This window comes from Elephas maximus, chromosome 3 (genome assembly GCF_024166365.1).
Source record: "Elephas maximus indicus isolate mEleMax1 chromosome 3, mEleMax1 primary haplotype, whole genome shotgun sequence".
NCBI lineage: Eukaryota > Metazoa > Chordata > Mammalia > Proboscidea > Elephantidae > Elephas > Elephas maximus.
In genome coordinates this window covers 110,356,812-110,379,751 of record NC_064821.1, presented here as the reverse complement: position 1 = coordinate 110,379,751, position 22,940 = coordinate 110,356,812, and the positions used below count along the sequence as shown (strand labels likewise).

Here is a 22,940-nt window from a genome sequence, read left to right as displayed (position 1 = left end):
CCAAAGATTAGACAAGCCCATAAAACAAAACAAGACTAAATGGGAACACCAACCCAGGAGCAAGAATGAGAAGGCAGGAGGGGACAGGAAAGCTGGTAATGGGGAACCCAATATTGAGAAGGGAAGAGTGTTGACAGGTCACAGGGTTGGCAACCAATGTCACAGTATTAATTGTTTAATGAGAAACTAATCTGCTCGGTAACCTTCATCTAAAGTACAATTTAAAAAAAATAAAATAAAAGTGTATTAATTGTTTAATGAGAAACTAATCTGCTCTGTAACCTTAATCTAAAGTACAATTTAAAAAAATAAAATAAAAGAGAACTCTAGTCTTTGGAATGAAATCAGCTTTGCCATGTAGACTATTGCTTCCTTCTGATTACAGTCAACATTAATACTAATTTATATTACAGCAATACCATTAGAAAAGGAATTGCGATCCATAGAGAAATTTCTATCAGAGCTTTGCTGTCTAAGCTGGGTAGCTGGGGTTAGGGCAGGCCATGTTGTGGGATGACGTTTGAGAAGCTACTGCCTCAAAAGAAGGCTTTATTGTTACTAAAGTAACTTAAATTCCACCCGGGGAGAAATTCAAGACCATTATCGTATGTGGGATTTGTGCTTTATAGCAAATAGTGTTTTGCTGAAACATAAGTCAAATGGATTTTAAACCCATCTGGTAGTCCAGCAAGAAGTGATGAGTCTCAATGATATTCATCATTATGATAATAGTAACAGCTTCCATTTACTTAATGTCCACAATTTATAGACACTCTGGTAGGCATCTGAATGCAGTATTTCAATTATTTATCACAGCAAGCTTACAAGGTATTATCATTTCCAAAAAACTGAAGCTTGGGGGAGATTCAGTATTTGCCAGGAGTCACGTAGCGAATGACTAGTAGAAGCAGGACTTTAAACCCAGTGTTTCTAACTCCAAAGCATATACTTTTAACTTCTAACCTGTACTGCCTCCTTAGATCTGCACAGCATTCAAGAGTCTCCAAGCAATTTTACCCAACCTATTTAATTTCCTGTGAAGATGCTTGAAAGGAATTATAGTTCCCATTTTATAAAGGAAAGGTTAGGCTTAGAATGGTTAAAAGACTTACACAAGATTGATCCCCTTTTACTTATGGTATAAAGGCCAGGACCCAGGTCTGACTGTTTCTACAATACCATAATCTCTCATTGAGAAATACAATTGAAGTTTGTTAGAATATGTTAATTTTGTTTTTAAGCTTCTCCTGTACAACTGCCACCTGCAGCAATATGATTAACATGCTGAAGTGACATATAGCCTATAAAAGTCTAGTGTTCATATTTCTACCTGTATTTCAGACATGTATACTGCAGCAACTCAAAGAATGCCATAGAAAAATGAAACCAAACCTGTCTGAATAAACAGTACAATGAACCAGGCTGTTTGCAGTACTTTTTCGAGATTTCCACTGCCAAAAACTTGTCTAACCAGTCCCTTAATCAATAACCGAACTTCATCTCTATCAGCTTGATCATTCTCCAAAGAATGCAAAACAAGAGTCTCAGGCTGCTAATGAAGCTCACAGAAGAATCACAACCCAGCACAGCTACCAGGAATAACTGATAAGTGAGTGTTGAGTTGGAAAAAGAGGCAGGAAATGGGCTGAATGTCTAGCCTCTCCTCTTATCAAAAGGCCCTCCCCAAGCTAGCAGCCAAACCACTTCTGAAAACTAAGGGTGAATGGGAGTGCTTCATGACAACTTGACCATTAGCTTAAGCTGTTTCTCTTGCTGAATAAAATGCCAGAAATTTAAAACATGAATAAAACCAAAAACAATTGCTATTGAGTCAATTCCGACTTACAGCAAACCTATCTGACAGAGTAGAACTGCCCCATAGGGCTACAGGGCTGTAAATCTTCACGGAAGCAGACAGCCACATCTTTCTCCTGTGGAGCAGCTGGTGGGTTTCAACTGCTATTTGGTTAGTAGCTGAGCGCTTAACCACTGCAACACCAGAGTTTCTTAAGGCATGACAATACAAATAACTGCCATTTACTTGGGACTTGACATTGTCAAGTACCGTACTAAGCATTTTACGTGGATCATCTCTAATTCACATAACCTTAGTTTAATATGGGCACTATCACCTCTGCTTTACATCTAAGGCTCAGAGAAGTCATAGGACTTAGTAATAATAAAAGTATTTAACAATTATTGAGCCCGTACCGCATGCCGGAGTCCCTGGGTGGTATAGTTAACTTGCCTGCTAACTGAAAGGTCGGAGGTTTAACTGTACCCAGAAACTCCTGGGTAGAAAGACCTGGTTATTCGGAAAAATCAGCCACTGAAAACCCTATGGAGCACAGCTCTACTCTGACATTCCTGGGATAGCCGTAAGTTGGAGTCTACTTGACGGCAACTGGTACCCCATGCCAGACACTATTTAAGAGCTTTACATATACTATTTAATTTAACCCTTAAATTAAACCTGTGAAATGGGCTGTATTATCTCTCACAGGTGGTGAGGAAACCAAAGCAAAGAGGGAACTCGTGTACAGCCACACAACTAATAAATGGAAAATCAACTTGTTCAGACTGGAATTCCATTGCAGGAGGGGGTTAGGTTCTCAAGTTGGCACATGAAGTCAAAATCACTTGAAAAAAAATTACCTTCGGAAAGCCTGTCTCTCAATACAGCTGTCAAAGCTGCTGTTGCTTTGACTGAGCCTGGGAAGAGGCAGTTGACATGCATTCTAAATTACGTCAAATGAAAAACATACAGCTTTAAAAATAGTAAAAATCATCCTCAGCTAGACGAAATGCTCAAATCGTCAGGTCCAAGAGACTGCACATCGACCAGGGCAAGAACAGACACTTACTCCACGGGATCCATACTCATTGAGGACAGGAGGCTAGAAGACAGAATTTAAACTGCCATTTCTCACTCCACTGCCAACCCTCAATAGCTAAACTTGTATAGCTTAAATACACTATATTAAATAACTAAATAAGGGATTTGAACCCAGGTTTGCCTCATTTGGAAGCCCATCATATTTCTATCATGCTTCGTTTGGACTAACACCATAAATATTTGTAAATAAACCAAGTCAAAATTCTCCTGCCTATCCGAACCCTGACAAAAACAGGTGTACCTACATATATGAGCATAAAAATCCACCCCTTCCTCTCCCAAAAAAAGAACAGTGTAAGAAGGGGAAGCTAATGGCTCTTACTCATCGGTTGGCAGTCTGGGGGAGTCTGATACAAGCGGGTTTCTGCCTGCCCTCCGCTGTAACCGCATCTTCAAGAGCCCAGTTTTGGCCCATTTCATTGTCATCAAAGAACAAGGTAACTATTGTCCTCTCAAAGAATCAGCCTTCATTTACTTTTTCTCAGTTGATCAGAATATATTGGAGGGATGACAAGTCTTGCTATTCAGACATTAGTAGGCGTATGCCCGACAGATGGTCTGCTAAGGAAAACACTGAAGGAATCTGTATTTGAAATGAGTATTTACTTGTTTATATGTGAAATATTGTATGATGGATGCAGTTGACATAGCCAAACATATTATTGTGCCCTGCAAAGGAGACAAAGTTTGGCTGGCTGCAGGGCCCTGTGATCCATGGAGACACAGGTCATGACATTGAAATTCCACAGCACACTGCTTCCGAACTCCTGCTCCCAATGAACTTGGCATTAGAGTACTTCTACTGAATTCAATCATTTGATACATAACAAGCACCATTGAAAAGCATAAAGTTAAGCAAGAAAATCTGTCTCCTATAAATTTTAAGGCATCGTTACAGGTAGCCGTCAAAATGTAGTCTTTCTTGGTTGCTAGGGAAAAGTAGCTATTTGTATAATGGATTAAAACAAGGGGACTTGCCTCTCCACCCAAAATTCTACTGACATTTGAAGCTTAAATACTGACGGAACAGAAACCTCAAAGGCAAGATTTCCTCTAAATATATTTACAGTGATATTGACATTTTGTAGCATTCCTAGAAAATCAATTTTCAAAAAGCCTCCTTATTTTTCAAGAGACAACGCAAAGACAAAGAAAAACAACCAAAAAAACTTCCTAATTGACCCATATACAAAAGGTAATATATTTTTTTCTTCACTAAATGCTCTTTTATTGGGAAAACGCTTTCTGACAACAATATGTCAGACTCCTATTGCTATTTCTTCTGTTGGTTTAAGGTTGGTATTTCTACCAACTGTGATACTCAATCTTTAACACCTTCTTCTTTTTTTATCATCATGGCTGCCAAGAATAGGTTTAAGAGCCTTTGATCTACTCAATTCATATTGTAATCTTTAAGGTAGTCTTACCTCCATTTTACAGATGTCTGGGGAAGCTCAAGGAACTCAGCATTACACAGCTAAAGAAGATATTCAAACTCCAGCTTGCCTCACTTCAAAATGCTTTTGCCACTAATCCTTGGTGTCTATTATTCTATTTAAAATTTCAAAATATCCTTTATGTGTTTAAAAAATGACTGAAAAATTAATTAAAATATTACCTAGATGAATGAATCGTGTGACTGATCGTCACTACATAGCCAGCTCCTCCAACATCGAGGTATGGGCCAGTCAAAGAAATCAAGCCTGGATTAGCTACGGCATGGAGATACCTAATGGAGAACAAAGAAAGTCTTAGCGTATAAACAACTACTCTGTAAATTTCAAAGAAAAGTGAGCTTGTAACTCTAAAGGTATTTATTATAAACTGTGTCCGTATTACATTACAATTCAAAAAGTTTATCTTTTATGTCTGACTGTAGAATCAACGCAAGAGGTCAAGAAAATAAAAAACCTGTTGTCATCGAGTCACTTTCGACTCATAGCGACCCTATAGGACAGAGTAGAACTGCCCCATAGAGTTTCCAAGGAGCACCTGGTGGATTCAAACTGCTGACCTTTAGGTTAGCAGCTGTAGCATTTAACCACTATACCACCAGGGATTCCCAGAAGTCAAGAGAATCTGAAATTCCCTCTTTTTAAAATAGACACTGAGCTTAGTACGTATCTGAGCTTATTTTAAGATCTACAACGCAGATGTTTCATAGGTTAAAATAAAAAGGAGTTAATGAATGAAGTAGAAACAAATTCAGTTGGGCACATCAAAATGCACCCTGGATTAGTAAAGGTGGGGGAAGCGGCAATAAGAACAGCCGACTCATGAATGTCTCAGTCGCTAAGCAGCACGAAACGAGAAATCCTGTTTTTATGCCCAGGTCGCTATACCACCTGGCTAGCTTTTGTTTCTGAAAATCAGAGTAAAAATAAAGCCCAGAAATAAAAGAATGTTTCTGAGTTTACATGTGTTCATTTTTCATAGGTCATACATGAGTTATATAATTCTACGCCAGAATCACCTGCAGTGAAAAATTAACTATATCCACTGTTGAAACACTGTACGAGGCAGGAATCAAGCAAACCACTAGGAATTGAAACAGCCACGTGTAAGGCATTTCAGTCTCAAAATTTCAACGAAGAGATAAAAACACTATGGCTGGAGGAAACCCACAAAGCTGTTGTCAATGCTAAGTTAAAAAAACAAAACAAAACTATTTCAAAACATGTTTTGCTGCCATGAAAGTATCTTCTTTAATGTGACTGCCTGAAGTGGCTTTATTGTAAATACTTATCATGTCTCTCCAGGATTTGGGGGGAAACTTTGATAAAGGAAGCCCTAAAACTCACCATTGTCTCCTAGTGGGATCAAATGCTTTGTCCATGAGGGAACCAGGATAAATTCTGAGGACGCCATTGGGTGTTGCTATGTAACGGCGGACAATGTAAGTGTTCAGGCTACTCATTTCCATTTGTGTCATCCATTCATCTGTGACGTGGCTGGTAGCCATTACTTCATTTCTGACAGAGAACTAGGAAACAAAGGAAGACATAGCAGGGATCCTTTAAGACTCACATGAAAAGAGAGTGGGCTGCTGGCAGGGCTTCCCAAAGCTCTCTTGCAGAGAAGCCAAGCCCAATTACTTCTTAAAAACCTTTCCACAGCAGATGGATGTGGCCTCACTTGGTGAAAACAAAAGCTCACCGAAATATAGAGTCAGTTGATGTGTGATTACTCACTTATTTGCCCTAGGAAGGTTTTCTCCGTTTAAGAGGAAAAACTCTATTGTGAAGTGCATTAAAACACAAAAAGAAGAGGACAGCTAAATCTTTGCTCCTTAAACTTCATCATATTTATCTCAACAGACAGCAGTGGGCACTTCACTTCTTTCCCCTGGGAAAAATGGGGCTGGGAAAGTTTCACCGGTCTCTAAATCACAACCCCCTACCCTGGAAACCCCAGTGCATCTGACATCTGAAAGAGATCCTTCATCTGGTCCCCAGGGCTTCTTAATCCATCAGAAGGGTCATCGCCGACCGGCTTTCCCTGGGCCACACACTCCGCCTTTCTGGCTCTCCAGCTGAGAGGCACAGATCCAGAGCTGGGTTTCCCACTTCAAAGGTTTGCTGCCAGCAACCCCCTCCTGGGTCTGTGGAGAGAGTCGACCAAAAGTGAGGCCCCAGGCCAGCACTCACTTTGAGCCCCGGGTTAGCAATGAGGCGGGTGTTGTCACTGAGGTAGGCTGTGTAGTGCTCCACCATGCGCTTTGTCTCTGGCTGGCTGAGGTGTTCATAGGGGGAGGAAAAGCTGCCAGCAGACAGCATGACGGTTGGACTTTCTGAAAGAGAAGCAAACAAAGCAGGCCTAAGAGGACTGAGACTTCATCTTTGGCCCAAGCGATAGCATCACTGTCAATCAATCGGCCACGGTGGCTCAGCATCTTCCACAAGCAAAGCCAAGACCTTGACACTGCGAGGAGCTAAAAAGGGAAAATGCCACATTTGCCCCTCTCAGGAAGCTTACAGTCATGAGCGAGCTAGATGAAATACACGCACAAACAAATACAAGTGCCTGAAATGGCAAAAGTACAAAATATCATAGATCTGTATATAGTATGCTATACTTATCAGAATCGAGAAGCAGTATATGACAGGGAGCCACGGACTAGGTTGAAACTGGGCTCCACCATTTCCTGGCTGCGTGTTTTTGGGCAAGTTGTAATATATGTAATATTTTCCTCATCTGCAAAGCAGGGGAAACAACTGCTCCAACCTTATGGAAGTATGGTGACAATTATTGAGTTAAAACATATATAACAAATGAGTCAATAAATGTAAAGCACTTAGAATAGTGCTTGGCACATAATGAGGGCTCAATAAATATTATTGTTCATATTAGTATATTAATTTAGGAAGAAGAAAAGACGGAACAGTGGAATAAACACAAAAATTAAACTAAAAAAATCATTCTCACAGATGGTAGCAGCCAAGCTTGGCATAAACAAAAGGTTGTGGAAATAGAGTAGTTAAAGGATTCGTATTTAATTGCTGGTCCTATCTAAAAGGGAAACACTGGTCCTTTATTTAAGACAAAAATCTCCACAATGAATTACATTATGAAATAAAACCCTACATATTTGTCTACTGAAATTTTCCACTATTAAATCTTATCCGATTTTTATAAGTTTTAATACATTTTAGAAAACACTATCATGTGTCCTATCTCATTTAAATATGTACATCCATTTCTATTCCTTTTGTTAGTCTCACTCATGGTGTCTTTCTTCCTTGTGTGGTTGTTCTCTTTGACTATACCAGACATTGTATTTAAAAACTTATTTGTAGGAATGGGTTGAGACCTAAGAGGATGTGAGCAACTTCTTCCAGAGAGGGCACTTGATAGTTTCATTCTGCCAAGTGCAACAGCACAAGATAAGGCAGGGTGGTGTCGTGGAAAGAGTTTCCAATAAAGAGGCAGGATACTGGCCTAAGCTCTGCGTTGTGTGGCTTTGTACGCAATTAGTTCATGACCATTTAGTTCAAATTTAATTCTTGGGGCTCCGTGGGGCCACTCGGATGCCAGGAATCCTAAGTCAAGGCCTGATTTATTTGAAGTTCACCCATATCCTAAAGATGTAGTGCTTCAGGATCCCTGCTAAAAGCATGTATGTGTATTTTTTGGGGTGAGGTTGGGGGTGGGGGCAAAGGTGAATTGTTTCATTTATTTTAGGGTCTAGATCTTTTGGGGATCTTGAATTTGATCTCTGTCTTTCTCCCTAACCCCCAAGGAGCTACATAAATCACATTTCGATTTAACAACTGTTTCTTCTAGACTGGTAACTATTTATTTATATTGCAAAAAATGGTTTGAGTACTGGGCTCTTTTCTCTGTGTTACCTTTTCCTAGATTGGGTCCAATAATTCCTCACTACCATATTAATTCTTAGGTGCTTTTCAAGATTAAAAAAAAAGAGTTTCCATCCAGTATGTTTAGATGACCTCAGTAGGATGGGTCAGAAACCTCAGTAGATGGGTCAGAATCCCCTAGTCTGCCATTACCAGAAGATGCTCTCAGTAATACTATGTCTCATTCAATTCTCAGGGCATATTTGTAGGGTAGCCTGGAAGATTGTTGTTACGATCACAGTAAAAAGCAGAAAACTGGAGGCTTGAAAAAGTCAGATAACTTTCCAACGTTGCTTAGTAGCTTGGGGGAGAGAGAGAAAAAGAGAGAGAAAGAATATACCTGAATGAATTCTCCTTGAACTCAAAGAACTTAGGATCCAGTTGGAAAAAGAAGGGATAAATAGAAGAAAACAACCGTATAAGAATAACATAATAATATAAGAAATGTCAAAAGGCAATACATACTTCAGACCAAGAAAGTCACAGTAGAGTCATGGGGCCAGAGTTATGAGGAAGAGAGATTCCGTGGTAATAGTGACAGAGACTGGACATTTTAGGAAAAGCCAGTGCAGTAGAATGGCTTGAGCACAAAGAGCAAAAGAACTAAGACAGAACTGAAAGCTCTGTGTCTAGGAGGCAGACACATACACTTACATATACCCAGTTACACACGTACATAATTAACCACATTCAGTGATGTCCTCTTAAAAAATTCCTCTTTGTGTATCAAGAAAGAGAATGTACCTCCATCAGCCCTCTTGAAAGGAGCTTTGACATATATTTAATATTTTGCCTCAAAATCTTTATCATCAATGAAATCAGATGGGAACTCCTTATTCACCGCCATTTCTCTTAATTTCTATTCCCTTTTTGGAATATCTTAATTATCTTGGTTCACTTTTATTATCAACTGATCCTCAAGTACCCTCCATGACCCCTCTATGGTCCCAGGGTTCTACCACCCAACGTGCAGATGAGTGGAGTGGTGGATAGAGCTCCCAGTGAAGAACCAGACAGGCCTGAGGTCTGCCTGGGCGAGCTGAGACTAGTCGATTAATCATGCGTAGAGGTTTGAGGTCATAAACTGCATTTTCTGAGCACTCTCTATGAGGCAGTGCTGGCCAATCAAAATACAGTGAAACCCACAAATGTAATTTAAAATTTTCTAGTAGCCACATAAAAAAAAGCAAAAAGAAATAAGTTAAATTAATTTCGATAATGTATTTTATAGAATCCAGCAGATCTAAAATATTATGATTTAACATGTAATCAACATAAAAATATTAAGTACTAAGTCTTTGAAATCTAATGTGTATTTTATACTTCCAGTACCTCTTAATTTGAAATAGCTACATTTCAAGTGCTTAGTGGCTCCCACATTGGACACCTCAGCTATGAGGGATTATCAGAAGGATATAAAAAACCTAGGCCTGAGATTTTTTTCTGCAAGAAAAATTGCTGCTCTTCACTGTTTTAAATTTCAAAAGTGACCTTATTTTCACCAATAGTAGTGTTTAGCTTGCTCACACAGCACTTGAGAGAGTCACGCACACATTAGCTTTTCAGTAAGCATTTCTTAGAAATATGAGTTAAAGCACGTACATACTCTTTAGCATAAAAACAAGCAACAAAATGCCAAAACCTAAATCAAAACAAATAAACAAATGTAAAATCTAACCTTTGATTGACATCACTGGCTCCCCTACACTGCCTGTACTGCTAGCCCATGTCTTAGAAGAGACCATAACACAGCCTGCTCTTCTGGTATGATATCCATGCATAACTCTCTAGGATGGAATTTAAAAGAGGAACCAAACATGAGCGGTCTCGTTTGGAATCGAGAATCCTTAATCCCCTTCCTACCTGCGTCTCTTCCACTCAGTTAACCAGGGAACAGGAGACTATGTGTTCTACAGTACTGGGAGGGTAGGGTGGGACACTGACAACATGGACCACAGACGCCTAGTGTGTGTTTGGCACATGATAGCCAACATGGCGAGAGGAAGGAGCATGGGTCAATTCTAAGCTTTGTTATCTTGGGAAAATTATTTATCGCTGTTAATCCCAAATTTATAATATTTATAACAGGTCAACCCAGACGATGAATGTAAAACACCTGGCATAATAAATATAAATTCCTTTTTGCTTTGTTTGAATTACTTTCCTACTTATTAAGCTCTTTTGAAGATAGAAACCCATGGTGGATACTGTCTACTGTCAATGTGCTACATAGGTTCTTCCCTTGGGTCCCTTTTACTGTTTTTCCACACCCCCTCCCCCCAACCTCATACCTCTGTATCTGTGTGCTTGCCTCTAATGGGCTGTACCTGCCACTCTCTTTGGACTACTGAAACCTCTTTACCCAGCACTAGCAGAAAGCTGAAAGTGATTAAGGAATTTAAAAGCCCAGCTCCCTTCCTTTTAGCATAATTTACACTCCAGAGCCCCCTCTACAGGCCGAGGCTGGAACTTCACCTGAAATCAAACTCTTGCTTGGCTTCTCCCTGTTCCCTGTCCAGCTTCCCTCACTTCCAAGGTGTTTACTTCTGAGAGCCCATTCTTAATAAATCAATAGTATACTAATCCTCATCTCAGCATCTGCTGAAGAACCTAAGACAAGGCTTCAAATCTTTTTCACATTTTTATCTCTAAACCACCTGGCACTACCGGCATTCAATATCTTTTTCTTTTTTAAATTCATACTGGTATTTATGGTGAGCTTCTATGAGTAAGGGGGTAGTGGTGGTTCACTGGTAGAATTTTTGCATTACATGCAAGACACCTAGGTTTGATTCCTGGCCAATGTACCTTATGTGCAGCGACCACCCGTCTGCCAGCGCAGGCACGTGTGTTGCAATGACGCTGGCTTTTCGGACTAGGATGGACTGGGAAGAAAGACCTGGTGAAAAACCTATGGATCACAATGGTCTGAACTACGACTGATCATGGAGATGGCACAGGACCAGGAACCATTGCACATGGGGTCCCTGTGAGTCAGGTGCCAATGTGATAGCAGCTAACGACAATGAGAGACTGTGAGGAGGACAACAAAGGAAGGGGAGGAGCGAAAGATTTTACCTAGAGTTGCCAGCTGTTTGAAGTGGAGACAAGCACTTGGCTGGCCCAGGAGGTCCAGCCGGTGGTACAGTAGCTTGCTGCTGGGGACGGTATTGAGGTTCTTCAGTTGTTTGACAGGTATTTCTGGTTGTATCACCACAATACACAAAATAAAGGAGGTGTCTTGGACCTGTAAAAACCAACAAAGAATTTCTAACATAGAAAATGAAGGTCCCAAGGGGCAGGGACTCTGCCTACATTATTTTCTGCTGTGTCTCTGTCTTCAGCATTGAGATAGAAAGTGCTCATTAAATATCTGATGAATGAATAGAAGACATAAAGATGGGGTCAAAGAAAGTATCGTTGGCAAAAGCTGTATTTTCTGTTCTCCTTTGTGGTTGAGGGAAATTAATGTATGTAGTAGCAAACCCTAGAGCTAATGAAAGGATTAGAACGTAGTCTCTTTGAACAGTCATCCCAGCTCCTTTTTTGTGACTTAGGCTAATGGACACAACCTGGAACATGACATAAAAATACAATACTTATTATATCTGAGTTGGAAATGTATTTAAAAATAGATAGTTGATTTTACAATACATGATCCGAGAAGTGACCATTTTTCAAGCCCACTTATATGAAGAATTTACAAAAGGCAAATGCATAGAGACCGAAGTAGATTAGTGGTTTCCAGGGACTGGGAGGCAGGGCGAATGAGGAGCTATTGCTTAATGGGGACTGAGTTTCTGCTTGGTAATGAAAAAGGCTTGGAAATAGTCATGATGGCTGCACAATGTTGTGAATGTAAAGTTACAGAATTGTACACTTAAAAATGGTTAAAATGGCAAATTTTACATTATGTGTGCATTTTACCACAATAAAAAAAAGAATAACATGAAGACAAGCTTTTCTATTATAAGTTTGTATTTTAGAAGATGAATAGAACCTATTTAAAAGATGGTGTGTGAATAAATGAAGAGGGTGATGACCAGCTAAGTCAGAGGAAAAGGACAGCGCCTTATAAAGCAGTACCAAAAAAAATGTGCTTTGCAGTCAAGGAGAAATTTTTATCTAGGCAGTGCAAATTAGAGTTTGTAAGGATGGTTGCAGAATCTTTAAACACAAGACAGATTCACATTTTCTTGGAATGGCTTTCAGGTATTGCTGCCAAGCATATTCAATTAGATTAACAAATTGAATCCTCTTCTTCCATCCACCAAATTCGAGAGTGGCAGGGTGTTCTGAAGTGGCATTTACTATTTCCTCTCTTCCCATCTCAGACAGTCATCCTTTGGAGTTTATGTTTTCTGTGTTACATGTTCCAAGGAACCAAAACACAAAAACCCTACCAGAATGACCAAGATATAATTTTAAAATTAGATCTGTACGAGAAAAAATAAAATTTACCCTAAGTATCTAAAAGCAGTACTTCATAAACACTCCTTAGGTGAAAACAGAAACGGATTTTAATACAGATCTTTCTATTGTGTTCGTGGGTAGTGCAAGCAGTCAGCGAGCTCAGCTGCTCACCAAAAGGCTGGTGGTTCAAGTTTACCCAAAGCTCATCCAGAAGAAAAGCCTAGCAATCCACTTCTGAAAATTCAGCCGGTGAAAACCTGATGGAGCACAGTTCTACTCTGACACACATGCGGTTGCCATGAGTCAGAACCAACTTGATGACAACAGGTTTAGTTTGGATTTTTTATCATGTTCTTAACTGAAAAAACAGTCTCTGTATTAAGGAACTATGATGTCCCTAAAAGGACTCTCCATGGCAGGAGAAAAATTCTTTTCTGCTGCTTGCACATGTGGTCTGTGTCTTGAAGTGAGCCATGCTGTGATGGTTACGGTTGTGTGTCAGCTTGGCTGGGCCATGATTCTCAATGGTTTGGCAGTTATGTAATGATGTTGTCATCTTTCATGATGTGATCTGCCAATCAGTTGTAGGGGAGTTTCCTTGGGAGTGTGGCCGACATCCAATATATATATGGACATTCTGGCAAAGGCTGATTGCTTGCTCTGGATCCTGCATCCTCCAGTTCTTGGGACATGAGCCTGTGGCCTGCCGTATTGTCTGCTGATTTTGGGATCTGTCAGCCTCCACAACTTGTGAGCCAGTAGCCTGCTGTCTTACCTGCCGATCTTGGATTCATCAGCCTCCGCAGCTCTTAAGCCAACAGCCTTATTATCTTACCTGCCAATCTTGGGTTCATCAGTCCCTGCAGCTACGTGAGTCAGGAGAAGCCACCAGCCTGATGCTTGGCCCATGGACTTGGGACTTGCCAGTCTCTACAGCCATGTAAGCCATTTCCTTGAGATAAATCTCTCTCTCTCTATGCTTCACTGGTTTTGCTTCTCTAGAGAACCCAGCCTAAGACACATGCCTATGTAACATGGGGACATTCGAATATCTTCTGATAGTTAATACTTCCATCTGTCTCAGCATACAGCCTCCACAAATGCTCAAAGATGGACCTGAGTTAAACAGTGACAACTTAATCTCTTAAAGCTGCAAACATAGTCTCTCTAGTTAAACCTGTTGCCGTTGAGTTGATTTTGACTCATAGGGACCCTATAGGACAGAGTAGAACTGCCCCAGAGGGTTTCCAAGAAGCTGCTGGTAGATTTGAAGTGCCAATCTTTTGGTTAGAGCTGAGTTCTTAACCACTGTACCTCCAGGGACCCTCTTTAGTTGTATTTAAATTAATTCCATGAAATAATCCATCAGTACCTGTTACATCTATCGATGCTAAGCACTTTAGCCACTTATTCTTGGCATAAACTAAAATTTATTTGGATTATATTCAGTAGAAGAATCCATTTATTCCATAGGACAAGATGGTATCTACTTCCCCTTCTCCCACCCAAAGTAACTAAAGATAGCTAAAAAAATATTTACTCTTAATGCTGGGTAATGAGGCAAGCCTTTTAAATTTCAATCTCATTATTTATTACCTCCTTAATTGCTGACTTAATAGTGACCTGCCTGATAATTGCAGAACTCTGAGAAAGCTAACACTTCCACCTGAAGTGACTACACGATTGCACTTGTGGTGAAATGAGTTCCTCTATGTGGCCTTTTTTCTTGGATCTTTGGAAAAACGGCTTGAGAGATTTTTCTCCTAAACCATGAGGCGTTACCTTTGCCCTAGTTTTCACTCCAGAGGATTCATTACTTTTGTCCAGGTTGATTGACATTTCCTGGGTAAACTGTTAACAACTTGAGGTTTGATACTTTTTGTCTGGCCTCAGGCTGCAGCCTGCCCTGGGATTGGTGTGCACCTTGCAGAGGTTCGTCTATAGACTATGCAAATGAAGTGTCTGTGGCCTACTGAGAGAGAACTGGTCAGTTTGTGACCCTGGTTGGGAGGGCTGTGCCTTGAAATTGACAAGGAGTTTGTGTATATCTGCAGCCAACCCCATAGAAGTTTTTCAGATTGGAAGATGGAAGAAGCAGAATGGAGAAAAGGCAAAAGAGAAGAGAGAAAGAGAGAGGAGGCAAAGAATCTCCTAAAAAAGCTGTAACCTGGGTCAAAGGCTGTAACACTGAAGACAGGGAGAGACCTGGAAGGGGCCCAGTGGCAGAGTTGGCAGTGACAGGCTTGGAAGGGGCCCTTCGACAGTCAGTGGGGAGAGACAGCAGGACCAAGAGGAGCTTGTCTTGAAGGGGCCAAAAGGAGGCCTGCACAGCTAAGAGAAGGGTCTGCTTGCTTGCACAGCTGAAAGGAGCTGAGAGAGCTATCTTACACTAAAGAAGGGAGGAATGTACTCTCCTCTTTGGGGAAGCTTTCCAGACTTTGCCTGCATGCTTCCTGATCCCGAGTTGTAGCCTGTTGGTCCTGATCCAGATCGTACCCTGTTACTTCTTTAATAAACCACATAACTGTGAGTATGGTCTGTGAGTTCTGTGTGACCACTGCAATGGGTTATTGAACCAGAGAGTGCTGTGGGAAGGATGGCTGGTGTCAGACTGGTAAAAAAGTTGGAGGGTGGGGGTTTATCTGACCTCTACCTCATGAGAATCAGCTTTGGGCTGATCCTGGTCACTATCCCCTCTGAGGTTAGACAGGTTCTGACACTACTACCACTACCACAATTCTATAGTCTTGAACTTAGCTACAAAGAGAGGCCAGAATTTACTAGCATCACTGAAATATGGCTCTAAGAAGAGAATATTTCTTTCCAAAATTCTAAAATTGGTTTATTTACTGATACAAAGAAGATCTTACAAATGCCTACATTTCTTTCTTTCTCTTTTAGTGGTAGTAATTATTAACACAGATAATTGAGCTGCTTTTAATCAGGATGTGTTGGAGGTAAAAAATCTTCAACTTTGAATATAAGCATCTATTTTCAACTAAGAAATTTGGTGTCTGGACCACCCTTTCGATGTGAAGATTAAGCAATTCATCTTTATTAAAGAAAGAAGAAAAAATATACATATAAGGGCAAATAGTGTAATCGTCCTCAAAAAAATTCTGAAAATGAGCTGGGTCAGAGAATTTCAAAATAGACTTTGACTTTCCTCAAATTTGTATTATCAAAGAATAACACCCCAATACAATTAGGCTTGTAAATGTAAGCTTATCAAATGGTTTCATCATTATTTTGTTTTCTTTAGTCTCTCTTTTATTAAATGCTGTGCCATAATGAAGCTTGAAGAACTAAACAAGAAGGTTGGAGAAACGCATGCTGGTTACTCCTGATTCCCATCATTCCTATCCCAGACACAGGCACTGCACTGAGTTGCTTGCTGAAGGTCTGAATCTACCACTAGGCTGGATGCTCTGTGAAGGCAGAGAGTATTGCTATTGTTCAACCTTCTTAGCGCATAGTAAATATTCAATAAGTAGTTCTTAAAGGGATGAGTAAATGGGTCCGTTTGGAGTCAACAAGTTAAACACAAGATATGGCCATCCAAGGGAATCTCAAGTGATTGCACTTTAAATTCAGTGATTAAAACGTCATGATAAAAATGAAAGTCCTCTTTCTTTTTAGTCAACTACAGTGTTTAAGGCCCCATGATGACATTGTTGTGATATGCTGAGAAGGGAGAGGAGGTGAGAGAAACATAAGTAACACGGACAACACGTGCTAGCCTCTATTTTTACAGGATTCTTTGAGGCCCGTGCCTAAATGAAGCTGGAAAAAGAAAAGTGAGGTGGGTGGGTGCTGAAAGTTATGGCTAAACTGTCAATCCACTCATGCTAAGTAAGAATAACCCAAGTTCTAACCTAAAATTTCTTTTTCTGAGAGAATGTCAGTAGAAGGGATTTATGTTTTTAAACCTTCCTTTTCAATTCTCAACTTCTCCAACCTGAGTTTTAAAACGATAAAAACTGGACATAGCGTAAGATACCTGGGTGCTGCAAATGGTTTGCTCTTGGCTGCTAACCAAAGGTTGGCAGTTCGAATCCATCAGTTGTGGTGTGGAAGAAAGGCCTGGCAATCTACTTCCATAAGGTCCAGCCATTGAAAACTTTGTGGAGTGCAGTCCTACTGTGACACATGTGGGGTTGCCATTAGTTGCAACCAACTTGACAGCAACTAGTTTGTTTTTGGTTCTGGACATAATCTAAATATACAATAGGGAAATTATGGGCCATCTAGACAGTGTAGTACTATACAGTGCAACACCCATAAAGATATTTATGCCTGTACATATATAAAAATCACCTGGAAATTGATCAAAACAGTTACTTCTAGGGAAAGTGAGGTCAAAAGCAAGAGGTAGGGGAGGACACACAGTCATCCATCAGTACCCATGGGGGACTGGTGCTAGGAACTCTCAGATACCAAAATCCATGGATGCTCAAGTCGCTTACATAAAATGGCATGTATTTGCAAATAACCTATGTGCACCCTCCCACATACTTCAAAGTATCTCTAGATCACTTACAATACCTACTAAAAAAAACTTCTAGCACAATGTAAATGCTGTGTAAATAGTTGTTTCATCACAACAGAAGACTTGTTTTGGAAGGTAGCCTTTCTTTTCTCTGAGTTTCTCGAGCTCTTCTGCGAATGATGATGCTGCCTCGGCACCAGCAGGTGCTGATTCGCCTGTGATCTTGAGTTCTTGAGGCTGTAGCGCTTTATGTAGCCAGCCTGCCACCCCAGCCTTCAACTCCTTCCTCTCCTCTCCTCAATCCCTCACACTTAGCCTTTGATGGATTGCTTTCACCACTTCATTCGCTTTTTAGGAGCCTTTTTTCTTCACAGAAACAAAGGGTGCACAAAACACACGTAGTGAACAAATGAGACACAAGGGGAACAATGCTCAAATAACTGGTGCTGGAGAGAGACTGAGGGTCTGTGAAAAGGTGGGAGGCTTACCACCCCTCCCCCCCAGTATTTTCTATCCGCAGTCGGTTGAATCCATGGATGCGGAACCTGCGGATGTGGAGGGCTGACAGTATGTTACTTTCTACCCTTTTATATGGCTTGATTTATTATCATGAACAGTGTCTTAATAAACAACAACAAACAAACAGTTATAAAACATCTGTGGAATTACTTATTTTTCCAATTACTTTAAAACAGATAGTGACATCATCAGCTCAAGGTTTCCCCAAAATCCCCACATGAAGAAGAGCACCAGGCCATGTAGCTCCCCAGGCAAAGGCGACTCCCCTCACTCACCATCTTCCAGGCGTAGCTAACATTGTAGGCCTCCTTTCCGGTTTCTCTCAGCTTGTTTATGTGCCAAGACAAGGATGAGTTCACAGGGACTGCAATAATCTGGCTGCCCAGAGGGAGGCTGCGTTGGCAAACAGAATTAAATACTTCAGGCAAAAGGTAAAATTAAGCACTTAATTAAAAGCAGGGAAGAAGCTGTGAATCAATGACCACCTCCTGATTTTGAAAGCAATGAAGCTCATCGCTTTTGAAAGAGATAATATTCAGTTTTCAATTTCCTAAATATATTATGTCCCTCAGCACTGAAAAATTCCTTTCTCTCTACACTTGCCCCCCCAACTCTAATTCTTTCCAGAGACTAACTTGTCTCAAATCATTCAGTCACCAATTTTCTACCAATGACCTCAGAGACCCATTTCTCTATAGTTTATGCTTTGCCAAAATAATGTATCACTGTTGAAAAAAAACCGCAATTTGGTCTTTAACTCAAGAGAAAACTTTGTATATCATTGTACAGAAACAGACACTATTTTGCCAAGTTATGATTTTAGCATGCAGTAGAGCTACGCCTCAACTTCACCTTTTATTTTGCCAACATTTTTCAATTTGGTATAATTGGAATTAAAAAAAAAATAAGATATGTCTGATTTTACAGTTAAAATCATAAAAATAGAATTGTATTTGTAAGAGTTCAACCCCCAAATAATAGTTCTGAGAAAATTTGTATGTTATACAAAGTAAACAAAATCTTGGCTTTGTCCTTATGCAAGAATTACCGCATATACTTTTGATAATATTCATAACTTACAAATGTGTTTTTATCCTCTAGTGAACACTCATCTTTGACCTCAGTGGGTCCTAGTCTCAAAGAAAAATAAAATACTATGACCCTCACCTTTTCCTTACCTTAGGATATTTTGCCGAACCAATTCAAATTTGGGGATATTTTCATAATGTATGATGTCAGTATGAAGGGGGGGTTCTGATAGTAAATATGGCCTGGTAAGAGATGGATGCATAAGGGTATACCCTGAAATAAGAAAACAAAAAATGCATGCTATGGGAAACACGTCGCAGGAAGTGCTGACTCTAATAAAAGTGCCTATCACTGGCTTGAAATGTGGGATTGGATGGGTGCCCAGCACACGACTTCTCAGTATGAACTTTACCAGTCCAATAAAAACCGACCTTGTTTTATGTGTGCCTGTATAAACCTTCTGAAGTGTGGAAAGATGCTTTAAATTATCTAACATCTGTCTAATCAAGAATACTTTCGAAGTGCTGGTCTTACGGTTTTCATTTTATAAGTGTTCTACCACATAAACCTTTCTGCCCATAAATCGAAAGATAACAATATAGACAACAAATGGCCCAAAGGATCACATTCTACCTGTCATTCAATCCTCAAGTCCAATTTCCTGATGGTAATAAGTATTACCTATCCCGCAAAACAGCATAGAGACAAATCGTAATTTTTAGATTCATTCTGCCATCACATTGTGTTCCACTACAACTGAGCAGTCTAGTCACACTGTTTTACTTTAAATACTATCATTTTCCCACTTTGTTGATTAGTATCAGAATGTCTATAGACATTTAGGTTGCTGAAGAAACCATTCTTTCCTATGATTAATTTTTAGGAGATTACCTTTGTCATCTATGAGAAAAGTATAGGAAGCCAAAGAGTCTTGGTAATACGTCACATCTTCGAGGATATAAGCCAGGTTCACGTCCACACCTACAATTCCCAAAAGTAGGTTTCCAAAATAACAGGGCTTACTCACAGTCATTATCAAACCTGTGGGTTAGAAAAAAAACAAAAACAAAAAACTAAGATACAACAATTGGTCTGTATTTGTCTGGAACAAAAGAGAAAGAAGGCAACCAAAGACTCAGAGAACAAAGTAGTCTACAGGGCTAACAGTCAACACAAACCTGGCCTCATCTACCCTGAGACCAGAAGAAGTAGGTGGTGCCTGGCTACCACTACTGACCACTCTGAACAGGGCCACAATAGACGGATCCTTATAGAACCGGAGAGAAATGTGGAACAGAATTCAAATTCTTGAGAAGGCCAGATTTACTAGACCTGTTGAGACTAGAGGACTCCCTGAGACTACTGCCCTGAGATATGCTTCAAACCTTTAACTGAAATTACCCCTTGAGGTCATCCTTTAGCTAAATAACAGATTGGTTCATAAGATAAAGAGCATCAACTCTGAGTAATAAGCTTCTTCAGAAAAATAAAAAATAATCTATAGGAGACCAAATGGCAAAAATTACTTCAAAGCAAAGATGAGAAGAAAAGGGGGCAGGGAAACTAGAGTACTAGAAATGGTACAACTAGAACAGAATGAATGAGAATAATGACACATTGTGGGAAATGTAACTAACATCACTAAATAATTTGTGTCCAATGGGAACCTGAATCGCTGTTTAAACTTTCATCTTAACATAATACAATATTAATTTAAAAAAATTAATAAATAAAAAACAAATGAACCAAACTCCAGAGAAAGCATTAGTCAAAGACTGGGACTATGTACTAGTGAATCATGAAGGCTAATATCACCCATCTCAATATTGCTTGGAAAAAAGTTTTCCAGGTGATACAACCACGCAGTTGGTTGGAAGTAACCAGCCAATGCCTTTGCAGACAGCATAATAAGCCAGTTAGATTGCACGACAGGTCCTCTGGCAGGTGAAATGCCCGAGTTAACTTAAATGGAGGCAATTCATCTATTTTCCACTATTTTTAAAAATTTTTTACCTAAAAGGACATGACATTCCAGACCACTACAAAACATCTGCAATACAAAATACATCATTTTATTTCCTCAAGTGAGGACATTCAGTTGAATTTGAAAGACCACTGGACAAGTGATCTAAACACCTGGGATCTAGCTCAGTTATGCTTCTTATGTATATATGACCTTGGACATAACCTCTCTGTCTGTCTGCAGGACACAACTGTGGCTGCTTTACTGGTTTCTAGTGGTTGTTAGATCAAAAGAGATTATGGATAAAGCAAGGTATTTTTTTTCATTAATGCATCCTTCCAAAAAGAAAAAAAAAAAAAAAAAAAAACCCGGAAAGATAACAAGAAAAACTCAGAAAGGTACAAAACCTTAGTATCTGACCACACAGGACTTTGAGTACCTGGAGAAGAGACTAAGGTTCCAAAGGAATGCATTTTTGGACCTTAGGCCAGGGGGCTGCAATCTCTTATGTAAAGGGTCAAATAATAAATATTTTGAGTTTTGTGGGTCACATAACATTCTCTTTTGCATATCCTTCATCTTCTTTTTTTTTTTGGTAACAGCCCTTTAAAAATATAAAAACCATTCTTAGCTAACAGGCTACACAAAAACAATACGATAACCGTGGAAAGGGAGAAGCAAAGGAAAATGTGCAGAAAGAGGGCATGATAGTGGGTCACTGCACAGCTGTGAGCATCAGGTCCCTGGGTTCTACTCCCGGCTGGGCCACTGAGTTGAGTAGGTTATAACAACTCTCTGAATGAATGACATCATGTGCCACATGGGGCGGTGAGACAAAAGGATCTCTATGATCACTAACAACTCTGTCTAACTATTTCAAAACATTTTAAAATAATACACATTTTAGAGAGTTTTAAAAATGTATTTTGGATGAAAATTTTGCTCAGGTCTTCCTGGATGAATGGGTTATAAGTGTCGGGGGCGGTACTGGGAGGGCAGAAATGAAGACAGAGGTCACAATCTGTATACCACATGCACCCATGCTTTAGTCTAAGATAAAAGCCATTTCCACAGACAGAGCAGTGAAGTACAACAGAAATACTCTGCCACTGAAATGCATGCTCATTTCAAATTTCTATCGTCCATGGGTATATAAAGAACAAAGCCTTAAAAAAGAAACACAGTCTTACTTTTCAGCTATCAACTCTGACAGAAGACTTCATCCCATTATGGCAAATGCTACACTAAAAAATATTCCCAAAATGCACTCCTTGTTTTAACCAAATGCACATGTTGTTATTGCTAGGTGCTGTGGAGTTGGTTCCAACACACAGCAAACCTATGCACAACAGAACAAAACGCTGCCTGGTCTTGAGTCATCCTCACAGTCGTTATGGTTGAGCCCACTGTTGCAGCCACTGCATCAATCCATCTCGTTGAGGGTCTTCCTCTTTTTTGCTGACCCCTCTACCTTACCAAACATGATGTCCTTCTCCAGGGACTGATCCCTCCTGATAACATGTCCAAACCAAGTGAGACATAATCTCACCATCCTTGCTTCTAAGGAGCATTCTGGTTGTACTTCTTTTAAGACAGATTTGTTTGTTCTTTTGGCAGTCCATAGTATAGTCGATATTCTTCACCAACACCATAATTCAAAGGTGTCAATTTTTCTTTGATCTTCCTCATGCATCCTCCAGCTCTCACACGCATATGAGGCAATTGAAAACACCATGGCTTGAGTCAGGCCCACCTTCAAGGTGACATCTTTGCTTTTTAACACTTTAAAGTGGTCTTTTGCAGCAGATTTGCCCAATGCATTAATGAGTCTTTGATTTCTTGTTTTTTCTTGACTGCTGCTTCCACGGGCGTTGATAGTGAATCCAAGTAAAGTGAAATCCTTGACAAATTCAGTCTTTTCTCTGTTTTTCATTTGTTGCTTATTGGTCCAGTTGTGAGGATTTTTGTTTTCTATATGTTGAGGTGTATTCCACACTGAAGGCTGTGGTCTTTGACCTTCATCAGTAAGTGCTTCAAGTTCTCTTCACTTTCAGCAAGCAAGGTTGTGTCATCTGCACAACACAGGTTGTTAATGAGTCTTACTCCAATCCTAATGGCCCACTCTTCTTCATATAGTTCAGCTTCTCAGATTAGCTGTTCAGCACACAGATTAAATAAGTATGGTGAAAGGATACAACCCTGATACATACCTTACATGGATTTAAATCACACAGTATCCCCTTGTTCTGTTTGAATGACTGCCTCTTGATCCAT

At 39.9% G+C, this 22,940-nt stretch overlaps 1 protein-coding gene across 3 annotated transcripts in view; it reads right to left on the bottom strand.

Moving 5' to 3' along the window:
• Positions 1–22,940, bottom strand: part of CACHD1 (cache domain containing 1) — a 295,097-nt gene that overhangs the window by 23,372 nt on the left and 248,785 nt on the right. For all 3 annotated transcript variants that reach the window (XM_049879478.1, XM_049879479.1, XM_049879480.1), the window contains 7 exons: positions 19,595–19,744; positions 18,853–18,976; positions 17,950–18,067; positions 11,332–11,500; positions 6,544–6,686; positions 5,698–5,879; positions 4,515–4,625 (listed from right to left, as the gene is read on the bottom strand). In XM_049879478.1, coding sequence (XP_049735435.1) covers positions 4,515–4,625; positions 5,698–5,879; positions 6,544–6,686; positions 11,332–11,500; positions 17,950–18,067; positions 18,853–18,976; positions 19,595–19,744 — 997 coding nt within the window. The remainder of the gene's footprint in view (positions 1–4,514; positions 4,626–5,697; positions 5,880–6,543; positions 6,687–11,331; positions 11,501–17,949; positions 18,068–18,852; positions 18,977–19,594; positions 19,745–22,940) is intronic.